We start from the raw sequence: 19773 nt of genomic DNA, 5'->3' as shown, positions 1-19773 counted from the left end.
AAAAAAAATTATACCGAGCCCAAGCTTTTGAACTCTAATGCACATTAGCCCCTTATTGTCTTTCATTTTATGGACAAAACTTTTGTGTTCCAAAAAAGAAAGAAATTCATACAGTTTGGAACAACATGAGTAAATGATGACAAAATGTACATTTTTGTGTGAACTATATGAGGGTTCATTTTGAAACCAGTAAAGGATTGGCCGTTCATACTCGGTCAGCCTAATTGCACAAATCTTTCTACATCTGAGAAGGCAAATTACTTCAAGACAAATATACACTGCCCTCCAAAAGTTTGGAAACACCCCTGGCAAAGTGTGGTTTTGGACGATATCAGCATAAATCCTTATCATTTTTTGGTGCAAATACATTAAAGTAAACTTGACATTATCATGGAAGACCAGCAATAAAACATAATAATGGCAATATATACATGTCAAAGGGTTTTAAAAGATTTTTGGGTCAGCACACCTTATGTAGCTTCAACAACTGATTGCCAATTCAAAGTCAATGTTTGAATAAACGGACCGCTCGGATGCCCAGATTATGCAGAGCTGTAATAGCTGCTAATGGTGGATATTTTGATGAATCGATGAATGTATAAACTGTTTATGTAATAAAATATGTTTTTGTAGTTTGTGTTGTCCTTTATCAGTGCAAAATTATCACTAATTAAAAAGGATTCATGCCAATATTGTCCAAAACCCCACTTTTCTAGGGCCGTTTCCAAACTTTTGGAGGGCAGTGTAGGTTGTTAGACTTTTATTCATGTCATTACAGTTGTTTGTACAGTTCTAAATGAAGAAGTTTATTCCCATTGCAAACATTCTCCCACCTTATCGCCATAATTGCCTCACGAACACGGTGACCTCAGGATGTTCTTGGCCGTAATCACAATGTATTACTGTACAGACGGAGTTCTAGAAACTATTAACAACTCTTTACAAAAGCTCTTTTTCTCCATAAATGTTTTACCAGTGTGCCTTCAACAGTAACGGACCTCAGTTCTCTCCACCCATCAGTGGACATAAAGAGGAGCCACGTGAGGTCATGACTGAATGAGTCGTTCCGTAAATACATTTTACCCAAAAGAACCTTGTACGCTGCAGAATAAACATATTCTAACAAACTGCTTTATGCAGACTCACAGGTTCACTTCCACCACAGTATAAAGTATCCACATGCTTTGTTAGTGTAGGCAAAAGGGATCCTGGTTTGGTTATAAGGTGAGAAACATCTTTTAGTCATTTTAAATCACAATTTATTTCACAATTTATGTGAATCACTTCCACGCCAAACTTTAACTTTACACATCTTCACAGATTGTAGATTTTCTGGTTCAGCTTAAATAAAACAGACCTTAAAATAATTTAAACTCAAAGCAGAAGTTGTTATTCTTCAGATGCTATTCTAGTAAAACATTATTTATCTCTTGCATATGTTGTTTCTTTTCTTAAATTAACATGAACTATGATTTAAAAATGACTGTTTTTAATTGTTAGTTCATATTAACTAGTTAACTAATGTTAACAAATGGAACCTTATCTTAAAGTGTTACCAATAAAATAAACTGTTGGTCATACAATACCATAAATATGGCTCATGTAAACTGGTTTGAACTTATTATGCTATACAAAAAGGTCATTAGATCTGAATTGCTGTATACATTAAAAACCTCATTACAAGTAATGTAAACAGAACAATCAAGATAATTAGATTCTGTTTACAAAATAAAATGAAGCAATCCTGAACACGCATTAATTATACTCACTTTAAACTTAACTACAATGTATGTTCTAATTTAGAGGGAGTTACTTATAACAGATGTGATGGTGTCAGGCCTATTTATTTGAACTTGATAAGACACTACACATATGGCAGAGAGCAGCCTGATCAGCTTACAGCCACTTTATTATTGATGATCTGGTTGGACAAACCCAAGCAGCACCTCTGCTTCTCATTCAGCCTCACACAGGTAGCGATGTTGCGATGTTGCCACAGCCAGCACCAGCTCAAATTCAAACTACTCTGAATGAACATACACAGTAATGATATGCTCAAGCTTCGGTGAACTACAGTCATGTTTGCAGCAGCAACTAAAAACTTTGTGAAGCAGGTGGGGAACACTGGACGCCTAGTCCCTGTGCCCAGTCTAAGTGAAGCGGACCGATATCAACCCCTCAGTCTGGTGACGAGGAAAAGGAGACGACATTTCTGGAAGAAGACCAAATATGCCACAACCCCTCTCTCGCTGAAAGACATACTCGTGGGAGAGAAAGAGATCACAGCAGGTGAGCTAGAAATATTTCATAATTTAATATAAAATAGCTAGTTGAGTATAGATGAACAAACATTCAATCAAACATCCATGTAGTATTTTATGTGCATGTTTGTGTCATTTTACTTACAAAATGCATAAAACAATTTATTTTATGTGTACAGTTTTGTGCATGAGGTGCATGCTGTAAGTGGTATCAGAGGAGTATGTCACCTCACTATTTTTGACAGGGGTCTCCTCATATCAGCTCCTGAACTATGAGGACAAGTCTGATGTTGCCCTAAATGGGCGTTTGGGAAACCATCTGATTCACGAGGTGGGAGTAAATGTGAGTGGTTCCGATTCTGTGGCAGTAAAGGCCTCATTTGGAGTTGTGACCAAGCACGAGGTGGAGGTTCCAACATTACTGAGAGAACTCAATGCAAGGTAAATAAAAAAATAACACTGTGCACACTGCACATGTTTTTTATAACAGTTAGTTCCAGTCCTCAAAATTGGCTGAGAGCTGGTATTTGGACCAGCAGCACAAGGAATGTTCACTGCTTGGATCACTCCACTTTTCGCACATTGTTAGGTCACTAGGTGGCTACAAGTGACAGTATTTATGAGAGAGCTAGAACCATTCATTCAACCAATAATTGGTCAGTAACATTGCATTGCTCCAAAAATTCACAAAACTTTTTTTTAAGACTTAATTTTTGGTGTTTTGCCTTTATTAAGATAAGACAGGAAGCGAAGAGGGAGATGGGAATCAGGAAATGTCCTCAAGCAGGATTCAAACTCGGGACGCCAGTAACACAACAGCATTGTTCATCGGCACATTTGCCCACTAGGCTATCGCCACCAACCCTTCACAAAACTTTTGCATTCTCTCTCTCAATTATTGCATTCCACTAAGAAACTTTGCATTCGCTAACAAAAATTTTGGGTTTGTTCACAAAATTTTACATTCCCCTTGACTCCCAAGAAACTTTGAATTCGCTCCCTAACCCTAACAAAAATTTGGAGATGGTCCTCAGGGCAGAACACAAGATCCAGGGGCCGAGGTTGGATCCAGATCCAATTCCTCCCACCTTACATATCCCTAAATCTATCCGTCTCCACCCCCTGGATGGATCTTCTATACTGTACTGCAGTGAGGGACTACTGAACATTTGGGGTTGACTTGCAAAACTTTTACATATCCTTTATTCCCAAGTATTTTTTTTTTTTGTTTCCAAAAAAAATTGCATTCCCCCAGGTAGGCCTAGCTTTGCCTTCTCTCACAAAACATTTGAGTTCACTTGCAATTGCGTTCCCACAGCTCCCAAGAAGCTCTATTTGCTTGGTAAGCTTTTGTGTTTAAATCAGCAAAAGAACTGAAATACAGTTTTTCCTCTCATATCATATTACTTCGGTCAACATGTTCTTTAGGGGCTCTCAATCTCGACAAAACAACAGGGAAAATTGTGTCTCAAATTTAAATTACCGATAACTTGGCTTCAGAATTGATACCTGCAGCCATGCAAATATTCAGAACAGCAGCACTCTTGAGTTCTTGATGAAAAGAATTCTCCCTTTTTTTTTTCTTCTCACTTTTTGTCAATTCTCCTTTCACTTCTTTTCCTAACAGGAAAGTTGACCTGGATCACTGTTTGATCCGTCAGTCCAAAGAGAGTGGGCGGACTGTCCTGTGTGTTGTTATGGAGAGTATCCGCACCACGAGACAGTGTTCCCTCACCGTCCACGCTGGAGTGCGAAGAACTACCATGAGGGTAAACAAATGCAAGTGTGTCCCCCACCCTCCAAACAGTATATCTGGCGGTAAAAATCTGTTGTTCTCTGATACTCTTTATCTTCTCACACAGTTCCAGATAGATGATGGTCGAAACCCTAAAGGTCGAGATAAAGCCATTGTTATTCCAGCCCACACGACCATAGCATTCAGTGTGCTAGAGCTTTATGTGCGTCTTGATGGACGTCTCGGTAAGCACTAAATAACTTCATAATTTCAACAATGAAGTGTTCTGTCTTGGGGTCATTAAGCTTTTTTTTTTTATATATATATAAATTAATATTTGTATTCTGCAAGGATGCATTAAATTGATCAAAAGTGACAGTAAAGACATACCATTCAAATGCTGTTCTTTTGAACTTTCTATTCCTCAAAGAATCATAAAAAATAACTGTATCCACAAACATAAGCAGCAGCACAATGGTTTTAACCAAATCAGCATATTAGTGGTTTCTGAGGGATCATGTGACCTTGAAGACTGCCGGAATAACTGCTGAAAATTAAGTTTTACCATCCCAGAAATAAATTACATTTTGAAATATATTAAAATACTAGAAGTTATTTTAAAATAATGAATAATAATTTGACAATATCACTGTTTTTCCTGTATTTTTGATCAAATAAAGAGGCTTTTTTTTTAAACCTCGACCACACCCCCAAACTTTGAACAGTTGTAGGCTATATATATATATCTATGGTTTTATATATGAAGCCCACTCATAGATCTTTTTTAGGTTTTAAAATGTTTATTGCTTTATCTAATGACCTTTGTCTGAACTTTGGTCAGACATATGTGTGGCTCCAGAGTCAGTAGGAGGGTTTGAGAGGGAACAGATCCGTGAGCAGCTTGGGGGATTCATTGGCCGCTTTTCCGTTGGAAGACTTAGGAGATTCCTGTCGGGAATCATTTATGGAAATCCTTTCAGAGCAGGTGATACAATTTCTGTTGATATATATGTATCTGCAATATTTAAAATAATCTTGAAGAAATATTCCACATATAATTTGATTTGTAACTCTGTGCTTGCTGTAGATGACAGGACGTTTGAAGAGCTCACTCACTCTGATATGTACATGGATGATGTTGTGACGGACTACTATGAGAAGGCTGCCAGCATGACGGACCTGTCTACGACCTACCTGCGGGATGAAAAGCACACACGTGTAAATCTGCTCAACCATAACATACCTAAAGGACCGTGTGCCTTGTGTGGAATGGGCCACCAGAGGCGTGAGACTGTCTACGGCTGCCTGGAATGTTCTTCAGGGGGAAACAAATATGTACGTCTCCATGCTGTACCATGTTTTGACCTCTGGCATAAAACTATGAGGTGAGAAATGGCCTGGAGGAACTCCCAGGGTTATTATCATGCAAATGTTGTGCAACATGACCACAAGATTTAACCCCCCCGGCTTTAATTTTGGCAAAAACACATTTTATGAAAGCAAGAATGTTCTTTGCTCATTGTTAGTGGAACTGATATTGTAAAACAGATGATTTCAACAAATTCTAAAACATCTGACCTCAATCTGATTATTAAGTAATTAGTTTAGTGATTGCTATATAATGTTTCCTTGTTTTCTCAGCTTGTATGAGAGTACATTATTATACCCCTAGTATCATAGTTGTTAAATAATAATTATCTAGTATCTACTTTACTGGCCAAAATTTTGGAATGATTAAGATTTTTTTTTAATGATTTTGAAAGTCTCTTATGCTCACTAAGGCTTCATTTATTTGCTGGAAAACACTATTTAAAAATAATATTGTGAAATATCACAGTACAATTTAAATGAAATATTTTCTATTTTAATATATCTAAAAATGTAATTTAATTATGTGGTGACAAAACTCAATTTTCAGCAGCCATTACTCCTACTAATTACTTCTAATACGCTGATTTGCTGCTCAAGAAACATATCTGATTATTATCAATATAGTAAACTGCTGCTTGATATTTTTGTGGAAAGTGTAATACAATTCATTGCAGCAAAAACAGTTTTCAGCATTTATAATTTTAAGAGTCATTATTAATAACTCAGCATAGAATGATTTCTGAAGGATAATGTGACACCGAAGACTGGAATAATGGCTGCTGGAATAGCTTTGCCATCACATAAATAAATTACTTTTTAAAATATATATAAAAACAGTTGAATTCATTTTAAATAGTAATAATATTTCACAATATTACTGTTTTTAGTGTATTTTCGATCAAATAAATGCAGCCTTGGTGAACATAAGAGACTTCATTTAAAAACATTAATAAAAAAATAAAAAATCTTAATTATTCCCAAGTTTTGACTAGTAAACACATTGTGACAATAATAATTGAAAACCAGTAGTATACACATAATACAGTATATTAATAATAATGCAAACTAAAAAGACTGATCTTAGAAACAATACTTGGTGCTAATTGTGTATCGCATTGTTTACATATTGTCCATAATGTTCATTTCTATCAGTTTTAAGATGGTGTTTCTTGCCTATCCAGATACAAACGGACAAGATAACAGATCATTTAGGGCAAAAAGCTAGAGCGGATATTTATTTCATCACATGTAGACCAGCTGCTATGTTTTTGAACACACTGTGCCGTCTGAATAATTCAGGCCTATCAATAAATTAGCCTGTAGATCACGTGATCGCAGAGCAGGAAGTGCTTCGCTGACAGTTGCCTCCCGTGAACAGGACACCATGGAACTGTTTACCGAGAGCATGTGAACTGAAAGCCAGGATAGTGCAAGGTTACATTTGTGTGCTTATCTGTAACCTGTTGGCCCCAATATGTTCAAAATAGTGAGATTAATGGAAAAATCTCTCTTAATCTGTTGATTGTGTAGCATGGAATATCAAGAGTTTAAAAGACAAACACTAGAATGTCAAGAACAAAAATTAAAACGGACCAATTCATGTGCTGATTGGAGTATTTTCCATTTTCGTTTACAGTTTTGAATTTTACATGATGGTTTGAATTTAAAGGGGTCATCGGATGCCCATTTTCCACAAGTGGATATAATTCATGTTTGGTATCTATGAATTCAATTTTTCATGATCTAAATGATAGTGTATTAGTATATTATATCGCTGGAAATTAAATGTCCCCAAGACTTTCAACGACCAAGGAAATGCAAGTATCGTACATTTAACTAAACGAAAAAGAGGTTTAGTATAAGCTAGTTTTACTCAGGTGGTTAACTGACTTCTTTTCATAGCTCCATCCTTCATCCCACATGTACGAGGGTTTTGCTTGTTTAGATTAGTTCTGTGTTAGTGCTTCGTTAATAAAACCTTTGTGCACATATTACATGAGTTTCTGGTCCTGTCAAAACATTTGAACAGTGGTGTAACTAAATTAACCATCAAATGTTTGTAAGTTACGTTTTTAATTGCTGTATATTGTACTTTAATTACCAATTAAAAATGTATCAAAACTTTTTGTGAAAACAATTGGACCTTGGTAGCTATATTAGTGGGTGACTTTCTCACTGGAAGACAGAAGACATGTTTTTTTATTCACATCTTTATTACTTACAAAAATAATGACCAACATTCTGCATTAATGACAAAAAAGGCTCATATGCAGTGGGCCTTTTCATTTTCTATATTAAAGCTTGCATCAGATCTCAGCCAGCTCACCCACTGCCAACACTCTCCATTCTCACAAACAAGCCCACTCCAGGATATGCACTCAAGCTCAAACTCAGTCAGAAGAGCCACATAGGAACAAATAAATATAGACCTTTTTTTTTACTTCAAGTCAGAATTAAAGCACTTTTTGATCCTGCGTTTCTGGATGAGAGAGGAATATTGCAGAAATGAACCACCCAAATGTCCGTTTGGCACAACTTCACTGTTCCACATTTCCAGTTCAATATGAATGTATAATACAGCCATTGGGATATATAGCATTTAGAATCTAAAAAAACAAGACCCCCTCCCCCTCCTAATCATCCAACTCTGCATGTAGGAAAGCAACAGAGGTTAACACAATTATAAAACAAGCATGTTCAGATGCTCCAGAAACAGGTGTGAAGCCAAAATATTTGAATGGCTTTAAAATACGAGATGCTCTGGGAACAAGGCACTTGGAGGCCAGGACTATTTAGAGACACAAAAGAAACGAGATCCACTGAATACTGTTGCTTTCAGTGCAAGTACCATCATCGCCATGCACATTAAACCTTGCTATTAGGATGCTCTGATGCTAATAGGTAACATTGTAGGTTTTAAAACACACAAGTCTTGACATACTAAGCTGACATCACTGCATCTCATTCAAACAAAATAAATATACGTATCATTCCTTATTAATGCACATATGATGTAAAACGAGATACGCAACTACCGAAACATCCCCACGCTAAGAAATTCTTAGTGAAAATAGGGTCCATTTAGTGTCTTTAATCCCCAATCGTAACTAAACAAGGGAACATCAACAGCTACTTCTGTGAGTTGGGAAAGGCTCACAGTTTAACCTGTAGGGGGCAATAAGACTACATTCTTGGAATGAGAACGATTCTAGCCTCACAACAAATGTTAATGAGGCTTTCACCTGCTCAAATCTATTCACACCCCAGTCCAGTGTTCTGCTCATATTTGCGCTTCTAGTGTTTGGATTCGTACAGTAGGGATTGGATATTAGTGCAAACAAACCCAGCCTGGAACCAGCAATCCACTGTCTGTTAGAAAAATTGGGTGGAATTTTGCAAACAGGCCAATATAAAGCCAAATGTCTCTAGGAAAGAGCAGAAGGGACAGACGAATGATGGTCCTGTGCTTTGGTCAATCTGATTCAGTCAGTACAACATTCCCAACGCTCCTACTGTAGCAGCTTTTGGTTGAGGATCTCCCAGATCATAGCTTTCCTGAAATACGGCATATGATTCTAGAAAGAGAGAGAGATGCATTTATTATTGAGACATGTATTATTATGCATGTGTTAGTCTGTGTACCTGTATACACAAAGTACCTGTCTGAATGTGAGGTTGCGTCCTCGGGAGATATAATCAGCATATTTGCATACGAACACACCACAATCACTACCATTCTTCTGCTGAGGGATCTCCTACAAACAATAATTAGAACAGAGCTGAGCTCTTACAGTATGAAGACAGAATGAATCATTCTTCTACAGCAGTCAGATTACAATTTTGAACTTGGAATATTGGTCGAATTTCATTTTTAAAAATGCTATTAAATGCAAAAAAAAAAAAAGGTATTATATTTAAGTAAAATTACACGCTTTTTATTTATTAAAAAGCCCGTTGCCAAAGAAAGCCTTCTCATTTGTTTTTTAGATTTAGCTAAAGTACTAAAATAGCTAAAACTAAATAAACTAAAGCAAATAAATAAACAAGTAAAACTATACAGACATTAAAAAAAATAAACAAATTACTAAAACTAACTAAAATAGAAACAAAAAAACAAAAATAAAAAAATATTCAAAATATAAAATACATTTAAAACAATGCAGACTCATACTTGTTTTTTTGCAAACAGTGCAGTTTCATTTATATTTATATGTTGTGCCCTCTTGTGGACCTATTTGACAATGTTCAGGGCTCGAAATTAACTTTTTTACTTGGTAGCACTGGTGCTCCCAACTTCAAGAAGTTAGGAGCACCAAAAACATTTTAGGAGCACCTACCGAATATTAAGGAGCAACACTGCCAATTGAGCGGAAGGGCAGGCAACATCCTTCCTGATGATTAAAAGCTTCATCAATTGAACCTGATCCTTAAGCTGCAGTGCTTTGTTTTTTATACATGCAATATACAGAGGCAAGATGAGAAGAAAATGTAATTTAAACTTCTCAAGTCAGTCAGTTCCCCTCAGAAATACATTCATATAGACCCCCACTCCCAATTCAATATTTAGGATTTCCTTTCTATATTTCCCTTAGTGAACATTGAGCTTGCTCAGGCTGCTACAGTATTTTCTTTTCTTTGCGTCCGTCTTCAACATCTCTGGCTTCTGTTAATGGCCGTTTACAGACTTGGTAATATTTCCACACAAATTAAATTTTGGAAAATGATTTCAATGCAGTTTGTGCAAGTGCGGTCATAAAACCAGCCAGTTCCAAGTAGCGATATATGGCAAAAATAAAATATAAATTTTTTTTTTTTTTTTTTTGACATTTCACAATTTTATCACGATTCTTTGTCATGTTAGTTTTACTATTTTGTCTGAGCAGCACGGCCAGACTAATTCCCCTATTATAAAGACAAAGCCTTTCAAGGTAACAAAATACAAATAAGAATGGTGGATATTTAGGCCAAAGTGGGCGAAGATAAAAAAATCTTTGTTTATCTTTGTTATGAAAAAATAAGAACAAAAGATACACATTACAAATACACATAATATACAAATAAAACAGTGCTTAATTTTCAGGTACAACAGGCATATTTAGCAGGAGCATTTATAAAAATAAAACACTATATAGATTGATTCCTATTTAAGTAACTTCTTTTTTTCAGTCAAGCAAAAACGTTTTTTTTTTTTTCGTGTTTTGTTGTTTTAACATTAAAGAATAAAAATTCTATAATTTGTCTGTTGATTCTGTCAGTGTCTTATAATAATAATACCATCATTTACTCACTCAAAAGTTTCTTTCTTCTGCTGAACATACATGCTATTTTTAAGAATGTGGAAAACCAAACAGTTAACCAACCAGCAACTGTTAGGTTACCCACATTCTTCAAAATATCTTCTTTTGTGTCCAGCACATGAAAGAAATGAATACAGGTTTGGGACAACATGTGAGTAAATAATGACAGAAATTTCATTTTAGGGTGAACTATCCCTTTAATGACAGTCGGCTGCATGTTTAGTTCTGTCCCTTTAAGAGCTGCACGCATCTAATATACAGGCACGCATCCGTTCCTCTCAGCTGTTTACTTTCACTTTAGACATAACCAACTGAGTCTATATGCAAACCTTGTGTGTTTTGACAGTATTAGCTCAAAAGATAACTTAGTTGAGTAATCAAGCACTGTTAGACAGGCTTTTCAGTTCACAAAGTTTAACCAACAAGGCTTTAAAACACGCAAATAATGTATTTTTGTGATTGCGAATAACAGCAGTGTCCTGTGAGAGTACTGCTGAGTCAACACTGAATGGATGTGGCGTTGTACAGTACATACAGATGGCGGCACCAGAACTGCAACTGAAACAATGTGTGCTGTAGCACTACAATACTTCTTCAAAAGCAGATCATGGAGGCATTTTTATCGTCCACGTTCAAAAATCGTTATATCGCACACCCCTAGTTCCAAGTTAGCTCCCCGTCACATGCTGTGCAGTAATTCACAAACGTTTAGCAGAGAACTGTAGAGGTCGCGCCACAACAATTATTTGCACTCGCACAAATGCTCCCAAATATATTTTGGAGTCGCACAGATTACATTTCGGGAGCTCAAACTATTTCGAGCCCTGATGTTGATTTTTTAAAAATCTGGTGATCACTGAGGTCTTGTAGCCTTTACCCTGAAATACTGGTAATACTGAAAACACTGAATTGAATATCCTGGTCCTGTTGACATTCCTATACTATTCTTGTAAAAAAAAAAGTATAATAATAATACATATGCTTACAGAAGGTCGTAGACTGCTCAAGGTCCACTTTGATGTGTCCAAATCTTTGCCCTTCTTCACCTTGAACTCCTCTTTCAGATAAAGCCTATTGGACAGATACAGTCATTAGGTTAATAATATAAATAAGCACAGTCCCCTTTGAAAAACAAACTATGAGAGCAAACTTTAACATGCATACACTTAACCTCAGCACATAAAGCAAAATTACACAACTTACGTTTCACATCATCACTTACAAAATCATGTTGCAGATGTCATCATGCCTTTGACCCATGGAATCATATGACCGTACAGACTTTGATTTGAAGTCAACAACCTACCATGGTAAAAGGAAGAATTACATTACACACAAATCCAAACCTCATAACACATACACATATGAATTCTAAAATAAACATTTTTATTAGATTAGATTCAACTTTGTCACTGTGCAGAGTACAGAGTCAATGAAATGCAGTTAGCATCTAACCAGAAGTGCAAATAACAAAGTATATAAATAGATAAAAAATGTGTATATACATTAAGTTATGACATATAGTGCAGGTTATGAGGTAGATGGGAAGAGACTAGCTCAGTGCAAATGACTGTACATACAACTTAGGTTGCAAAGAAATATAAACAGAAGGTGCATTATAAAGAGAGGTATGTAAGTAGCATATGTTTGTATATGGCCAATGACCTTAACGGCCTCCGGAGGTAGAAATGTGCAAGGGAATGTGCAAAATGTCAGAAAATGTGCAAAACGGCAGGAATAAAAGAACATCGTGAGTGAGGAGTGCAGACAGGTTATTGTACAGTGCAGTATTTTTTATTTTTTTTTATAACCATTAGGTGGTTCATCTTGGGTGTAGTGTTCAGCGCCTGAGATTGGAGTTCAGTAGGCTGACAGCTGAGGGAAAGAAACTGTTCCGGAGTCTGTTGGTGCGACAGCGAAGACTCCTATAGCGTCTTCCAGATGGGAGAGGAGTGAACAGTTTGTGACTGGGGTGAGAGGAGTCTTTAATGATACTTTTCACTCTCCTTAGGCAGCGTTTGTGGTAAAAAGTCTTTGATGGAGGGTAGCACGGCACCAGTGGTGTATTGGGCAGTTTTCACCACCCGCTGGAGGGCTTTCTGGTCCGAAACAGTGCAGTTGCCGTACCACACTGTGATGCAGTTTGGGAGTATGCTTTCAATAGTGCAACGGTAAAAGTTCAGCAGGATGTGGGGGGACAGGTGAGCTTCCCTTAGTTTCCTAAAGAAGTAAAGGCGCTGTCGTGCCTTTTTGATCAGGGTGGAGGTATTGAGGGTCCAGGAGAGATCCTCAGAGAGATGGACACCAAGGAACTTGAAGCTCGCCACACGCTCCACTTCGGCCTCATCAATGTAGATGGGAGTGTGTGTGTGTGGTCCTTCTTAGTCCTCTGGTGGTCTACAATCAGCTCTTTGGTCTTCTGGGTGTTGAGTGCAAGGTTGTTGTTGGCACACCACGTTGCTAGATGCTGGACCTCATCCCTGTAGGCCATCTCATCGTTGTCGCTGATCAGGCCTACCACCGTGGTGTCATCTGCAAACTTGATTATGGAGTTAGAGCCATATACAGGTATGCAGTCGTGGGTGAAAAGGGAGTAGAGGATTGGGCTCAGCCCTGTGGTACCCCAGTGTTTAGGGTGAGGACGGAGGTGGTGTGGTTATTGATCCTAACAGACTGTGGTCTGTTGGTGAGAAAGTCCAGGGTCCAGTTACAGAGTTACAGTTACAGCTGATGCCAAGATCAATGAGCTTGGAGATCAGTGTGGATGGGAATATATGCTAATGAAAGGCAATAAACAATCCAATAGATATTCATCAGGCACCAAACAATAAATGCTTGTCTTTTTCAGTGTGCCACAGCAGACTTGAAGTTCTAAGGGTTTCTAATGTTTGAATTCATGATACATGGAGTATATTACTCACAGCAAGGGACCAATGAACGCCCAGGTGAAGGGGAACCAGAATGATGTCATACAGGAAGAGGTCTACAGCCTTAGTCCACCGCCGTACTGCCGCATATCCACCACTATGCAACTTGGGAAAGAGGAAGGTACTGAAAGAGTAGACCTTCCTGCCCCCTACTTCCTGCTCACTGCGGGACATCACGAGATTCATGTAGAAGTTGATCACCTGAAAGTGACAGGGTTTTTATTTTATTAATGTTTGTCTAATTATTTGATTAGAGAGGTCACAACTGACACATTCTGATTTAAGATTTTGAAAGACAGAAAAGGAAACAACAATAGTTCATTTCATGTTATGGCCAGTAACCAATAAATGGTTGATAAAATGTTTTGCTAGTTTGCCTACATAAAAAAATATTAATACAAAATAAAAATAGTAATAATTTTTTTCATAAAATATGAAACATTCTATAAATATATTTAATAAAGATAGAAAAAAAAGACCACACACTACAAATATATTCACACTTTATAATGTACACTATGAAAGAATGACATGTTGAAATTTGCTCAAGACTATTTGACATTGTTATCAAATTATTACAAATTATTATGTTTTTTTAAATATGGACTTTAAGTGAGCAATACATGACAGCAAAAGTATTGTAAAAATAGCAGAAAAATTAATACACAACTAAATATCCAATATCAGCCAATATTATGTATTAAACAAGTTATCCAGTATGGTACCAATATATAGTGCATTCCTAAGAAGCCTTTTAAAATGATGCTACCTCATCGTTGAGCCAGCTGCCCTCTTGAAGGGTTGCCAGATCCCTCTGTGTGATACGCAGTTTGAACGCACTGCACAGAACCAGGTTTGGATCAGTTTGAGCAAGAGCAGCACTCATTTCCTGCTGCATCTCCTGTTACATGATACAAAGACAACACTGTGAGTCAAAGCAGAAGGAAAGGAACCAATGTGACAGTGAACTATAAGTGGAAAAAAATTAGCACAATTACATACACATCATTGTTCATGTTCTGATCAAGTCTTTATTTCAAAAAAGAGGTTTACTTCAGATATTGGCATATCCCAATTTACATGGCATTCACAAATACCCAAGCAAATAAGACACGCATTTCCTCCTCACATTTCTCTTATCGGATATGCTCACTTTAGGAAATAGAATTTGTAGCAGTTAGGTTAATGTGTTGTGTGACATTTATAATCAGAATATGATAAAATTCCACATTAATACAGAAATATTCCTGTGCATGTTTCTATAAAATATATCTTAAACACTGCTAAACAAGCAACAACCAGACAGAGTGTGATATAATAACAGCTATTAAGGACTAGATTTAGTTTGAGACACTAACCTTGGTCAGTCTGGGAAACTCCTCCTCACCGCGCCTCACTGTATCAGCAATCAGTTCAGATCTGGAAGGTAGCGAGGGTTCTGCGGTTGTTTCTTTCTCCTTAAGATTCAACCTGGCTTCAACCTCAGCTGACAGATCCACATCTACAGGCTGGACAGAGGGTGAGGAAGAGAGGGGGAAAAAAGGAAGAAAAATTACAAAACAGACTAATAATAATAAAAACAAAAATAAACCCACAGAAAGCTGTTCTCTCAAAACATTTCAATCTTTGATTTTAAGAAACTAAATAACATATCTTCAGATTAATATTTTAATACTCGTTCATCTGTAGACATCACCTCTTGCATGTCATGAAAAAGACAATAAGCACTTACGATTTTTCTTGCAGTTTGATTATCCAAGACTCCTTCCATCACGCCACTTGCTGGAGTGCTTCGGTTAACATCTATTGTTCTGTAACAGATTTAAAAATAAACAAATACATTTAAATTCATTAAATGCAGATATGCATTTCTTAATCAATAATGCTTTTAAGCAAGTTCAAATGTTACCTGTCTTTAGCGTGCATCAGTGGATTCCGCCCCACAGACATGGCTGAAGGCAAAAATGGAAAATTTGATTTGACGATTAAAAAGTATCATGGAAGCTATACATCAAAAGTTTAAAATCCTTTCAGATAGTTACAGGAAAACAGAGCAAAAAAAAAAAAAGCAGTGGGTGTAATTAAGCTCACCTCTGACTGGAGCAGGTCTGCTCATGTCAGTAGTGCGACTGATGGAGGTGTGTCCATTTGCCTTGAGTCCATCAAAGGAGAAAGTTTTGCTAAAAATTTAAATGAACATAGCATTAACTTTCTATAGCCATGCTACACTGATTTCAAAAGTGTTCTAAGGGCTCACGCACTTCACCCGTCCAAACGGCAATGGTTTGCTCTTTGAGTATTTCTCTGACGCCATCTCTATCAGCTTCCTGTAACGCTCTCGACCGCTCTCTCTCAGTGCCTAGTCAAAAGACAGATGCTCAGGAAATCCCAAACATAAAGGCATTAAGTTTCCAGTACATTAAAATTCAGTTTCCCTACCTCCTCCACGGTCAGGCAAGGTTTGTGTGTGCGGCTCGGATGCTCCATCTCAGCCGGTTTTGCGCTTAGCCCGTGGGTGGCACAAGGCGGCACTAGCTTCAGGGATCTGCGCACCTCCCTGCCTTTGTCCTGGCTTCCCTTGTACAGCATTGCTCCACTGCTCAGGGAGATAAATACACAGACCATTATACAACGTCTAAAGGACAAATCATTTAAGTATATCAGCAACCATCCAGAACATGGTTTACAGTTACAAAGTAGAAGTATCTCTGGTTGTGGCATCAAAATAAGACTTGAGATACTGTATAGTATATTCTGTTTAATACTTCATTTAATAGTTAAGACTTGCTTATTAATGTTAGAAATATAAGGCTTCTTGATTATTAACTTGTAAAGATGTATTTCTAAAACAAATTTCAGCTATCACTCAAAAAACAAGTTTAGAGGCAGTTCATTCTTTGCTCATTGACAGCAATGTACACAAAAGTAAATAAGTAAACAAACAAAGATGCTGCTGTTAGTAACTTCAATACACTGATAGAGAAGGAATAGAGAAGAAAACCATGACCTTGCTTGTTTTTAAACTAAATGTTGTGCATATTCGGTTTTAATGAACACTTCTTATTGCTTGCATAAAGCATGACTCTCCTTTATAGCTGAGTGTTTGTTATGAGACTTAAGTTATGTCCATATTCTGTGCATTATGGGATGTGGGAAAACCAAGGATCATGTGTTGCTCTTTTTATAAGAACAGAAATTTACAATCTCTCCTTTAATCACGTAAAAATAAAGTCATTACAACTTTATATTCATCCCATCAGAAAATGTAACCATTAAAAAGCATGTGACAAATGACAAAAGCAAGATTTGAAAAGACTAAGAAACAGCTCAAATAGTGTAAAACATAACTAAATGATACTTACTCAGGTTTCCATAAAGCCTGGGGGTTGTGGTGGACATTGGCTGCTGTCCTTTCTTTATTTTTAAGTCCAATTTCTATCCGTTTATCTGAAGAGAGATAATAGTAATTCATTTCTAAACTGACAGGCTGTAGATAGGTATCAAATAACTTTCATGTACAGTGCACTACCATTCAAAAATTTAGGGTTTGTACATTTTTTCCTTCGATGAATATAAAGTTCCAAACAACAACAACAAAAAAAATCTTACTGACCGCCAAAGTTTTGAGCAGTAACTTATGTCTGTCAAATTTTTTGCCAGATCACAGAGACATGTGGGGACAGTGAGATCACACTCACCCATTCCGTCACTCTCAATCCATGAACTCAGGCTGTTGCTGTGTATGTCATCAATACCCATAAAGGCAACTCTGCCAACCTGAGCCACCAGTGAGCAAAACAAGACACAATGCATGAAACCAAGGTTGTACAAACAATGCATGCATTTGCAAGTGCTTAGTGGTGATTATATGAACATACCTCTGTAAAGGCTTTCTGCTTTTCATGTTCTGCATTTCTGTGGTGTCTTGATCGGAACAGCCCTGCAATCCCTGCAAAAGTCTTCTTGACAACCCTGACGATCACATCTGTAGAAAGATGACAGACATATGAATAAAAGTCTTGATGGTAGGTAACTGTAGGCACCGTTGTCTACATAGATCTCATCTAAATATTTACCATGTCTTGCTCTTTTGACCTCTGGATATTCGGTCACACAATCAGCTGAGTACACACTGCAACCCAAGAGATAATGAAACACTTCACATCAGATGCATCAAAGGACCAGTTCACTCAAAAATGAAAATGTACTCACCCTCAGGCCATCAAAGATGTAGATGAGGTTGTTCATCTGAACAAATTTGGAGAAAATTAACATTACATCACTTGCTTACCAAAGGAACCTCTGCAGTGAATGGATGCCGTCAGAATGACAGTCCAAACAGCTCATAAAAACATCACAATAATCCACAAGTAATCCACACAACTCAACACCATCAATTAATTTCTTGTGAAGTGAAAAGTAAGAAAAAAGTCCATCATTAAGACATTAACATCAAACTACTGCTTTTAGCTAACATACGAGTCTGCTTTCTCCAACGAAAAAGTCCTTTTGTCTGAATCAGGAGAGAAACATGCACAGATCAAGCACAATCTACAGGTTAAAACGGTCCAAAACAGTTCTAAACAAATATGCCAAATGTATTTTAATGTGAGAAGACAACAGTACTTTATCACTGGAGGAAGTGTTATTATTGACTCTAAATTGCTGCTTCTGGCAAAATCAAAAGTTAAAACACCTTGATGATTAATGTGTTCATTACAAACATGCAGCTTTTCACTTCACAAGACATTAACTGATGGACTGGGGTCGTGTGGATGACTTGTGGATTATTGTGATGCTTTTATCAGATGTCTTTACTCTCAATCTGCCGGCACCCATTCACTTCAGAGGATCTATAGGTGAGCAAGAAATGCTAAATTTCTCTAAATCGCATCCAATGTAGAAACAAACTCATTTAGATCTGGGATTGTCTGAGGGGGGGAGTACATTTTCAGCAAGCTTTCATTTTTAAATAAACTATTCCTTAAAAATCTTGCAAATAAAAGCAATAAAATGAAAATCACTAAGCCATCAGACTCACAGTAAACAGAAAAAAACACGTCTTTCTTAAAAAAACATTCATATTTAAACAGCTGTCTTAACACTTTGCAATATTGTGCAGACACTAAGAGGAAAGGACGTTATCTATACTGTCCATTGTTTACATTGGACTGATTTCTGCCCCTGAAGACAAATGCAACATACTACACTGCCTATTGTTCATGTAAATGAACAAGGAACAAACTGACACCAGACAAAACAATTGTTAATTAAAATAGAAACCAAAAGTAACTTACTAAGGTTTATTCAGAAACGAGGAATACAAAAGGACAAATAGCATACCTTTGATAGTTGCGTTTGGCGGGCCTACTGTTCGTGTCTGTGCCCGCGGCTCGTGCGACACCGTTACCGTGTTCACTAGGCCAGGCTGCGGATTTCTCACCAGAAAAAGGCACGAAGAGCGACGATAATCCGTCAACTATCCATTCATACATCACAAACCACCACGATGAATAAGACTCCGCTTCGTGTGTTTGTGCCAGGTCTATACTGAAGGTTTTGAAACCGAAAAATTGACCCACTCCTGTTTCAAGTGCCTTCCGTAGCCGTGCATTTACTGATTTGTCAACTGCGACACCGCAGAACTGCGCGTCGGTTAAGCCCTCCCACTCTCCTCTCCTCTCCACTGAGATTGACGTTCCTTTACACGCCAGTTTAGGGCGCTGCAGAGCAGCAAATAGTAAGTATTTGGTAATGATCTGTCACTGGGTCAAATTGAACAAACGATATAATGTTTTATTAAAAACGACACATAATTTATTTACTTACATTTTATCTGTATATTCCATGTATGCTGATTTTGAATTGTTGGTATATGAGTAAAGTGATTAGTTTTACAGTTAAATATTTGGCGGGACAAATCATGCAACCAATCAGATGCGCAACTGAGGATCACGTGTCTCAAAGCGGAAGAAATATCGAGTGGGTGTGCTTGTTTTACTTAATTGAATGTTCTATGTTTGTTAATGGTTTTTACGCCAAAGGCATGTATTTTAAACAGCATTACTTTACATATTTTCAGTTTTAGCTTCAGCTAAGCTTTATGTTGCGCAAGACAGCATTATACAATGTACTACCTATTTAAATATAGCATGACAAGCGCCTACACTGCAAAGACATGA

General features: G+C 37.2%; 2 protein-coding genes across 3 annotated transcripts; one reads left to right on the top strand and one right to left on the bottom strand.

Moving 5' to 3' along the window:
* Positions 1 to 2078: 2078 nt before the first annotated feature.
* Positions 2079 to 5385, top strand: LOC306844838 (pejvakin-like; the record flags this gene model as incomplete). Its single annotated transcript, XM_079377238.1, has 6 exons — positions 2079 to 2289; positions 2507 to 2702; positions 3889 to 4030; positions 4124 to 4241; positions 4838 to 4981; positions 5084 to 5385. The coding sequence occupies 6 exons, from the start codon at positions 2079 to 2081 to the stop codon at positions 5383 to 5385; spliced, it is 1113 nt and encodes a 370-aa protein (XP_079233364.1).
* A 2186-nt stretch (positions 5386 to 7571) lies between these two features.
* On the bottom strand, positions 7572 to 19516 carry LOC306845371 (sentrin-specific protease 2-like). 2 transcript variants are annotated; one of them, XM_079378131.1, is made up of 17 exons: positions 18935 to 19516; positions 17668 to 17723; positions 17470 to 17576; positions 17290 to 17368; positions 16954 to 17038; positions 16031 to 16187; positions 15853 to 15950; positions 15683 to 15771; positions 15501 to 15543; positions 15324 to 15402; positions 14950 to 15099; positions 14361 to 14492; positions 13586 to 13792; positions 11887 to 11966; positions 11651 to 11735; positions 9027 to 9122; positions 7572 to 8942 (listed from the first exon to the last, which is right to left on the bottom strand). In XM_079378131.1, the coding sequence occupies exons 1-17, from the start codon at positions 19084 to 19086 to the stop codon at positions 8877 to 8879; spliced, it is 1761 nt and encodes a 586-aa protein (XP_079234257.1). In that variant the 5' UTR covers positions 19087 to 19516; the 3' UTR covers positions 7572 to 8876. The 2 variants fall into 2 exon arrangements, with proteins under 2 accessions (XP_079234257.1, XP_079234258.1); XM_079378132.1 differs by lacking the exon at positions 18935 to 19516 and adding an exon at positions 17804 to 17841.
* Between the last annotated feature and the right edge of the window lie 257 nt (positions 19517 to 19773).

This window comes from Barbus barbus (assembly GCF_936440315.1).
Source record: "Barbus barbus genome assembly, chromosome: 25".
Classification (NCBI taxonomy): domain Eukaryota; kingdom Metazoa; phylum Chordata; class Actinopteri; order Cypriniformes; family Cyprinidae; genus Barbus; species Barbus barbus.
The sequence above is the reverse complement of the archived record's forward strand: the minus strand, read 5'-3'. Positions and strand labels throughout refer to the sequence as shown.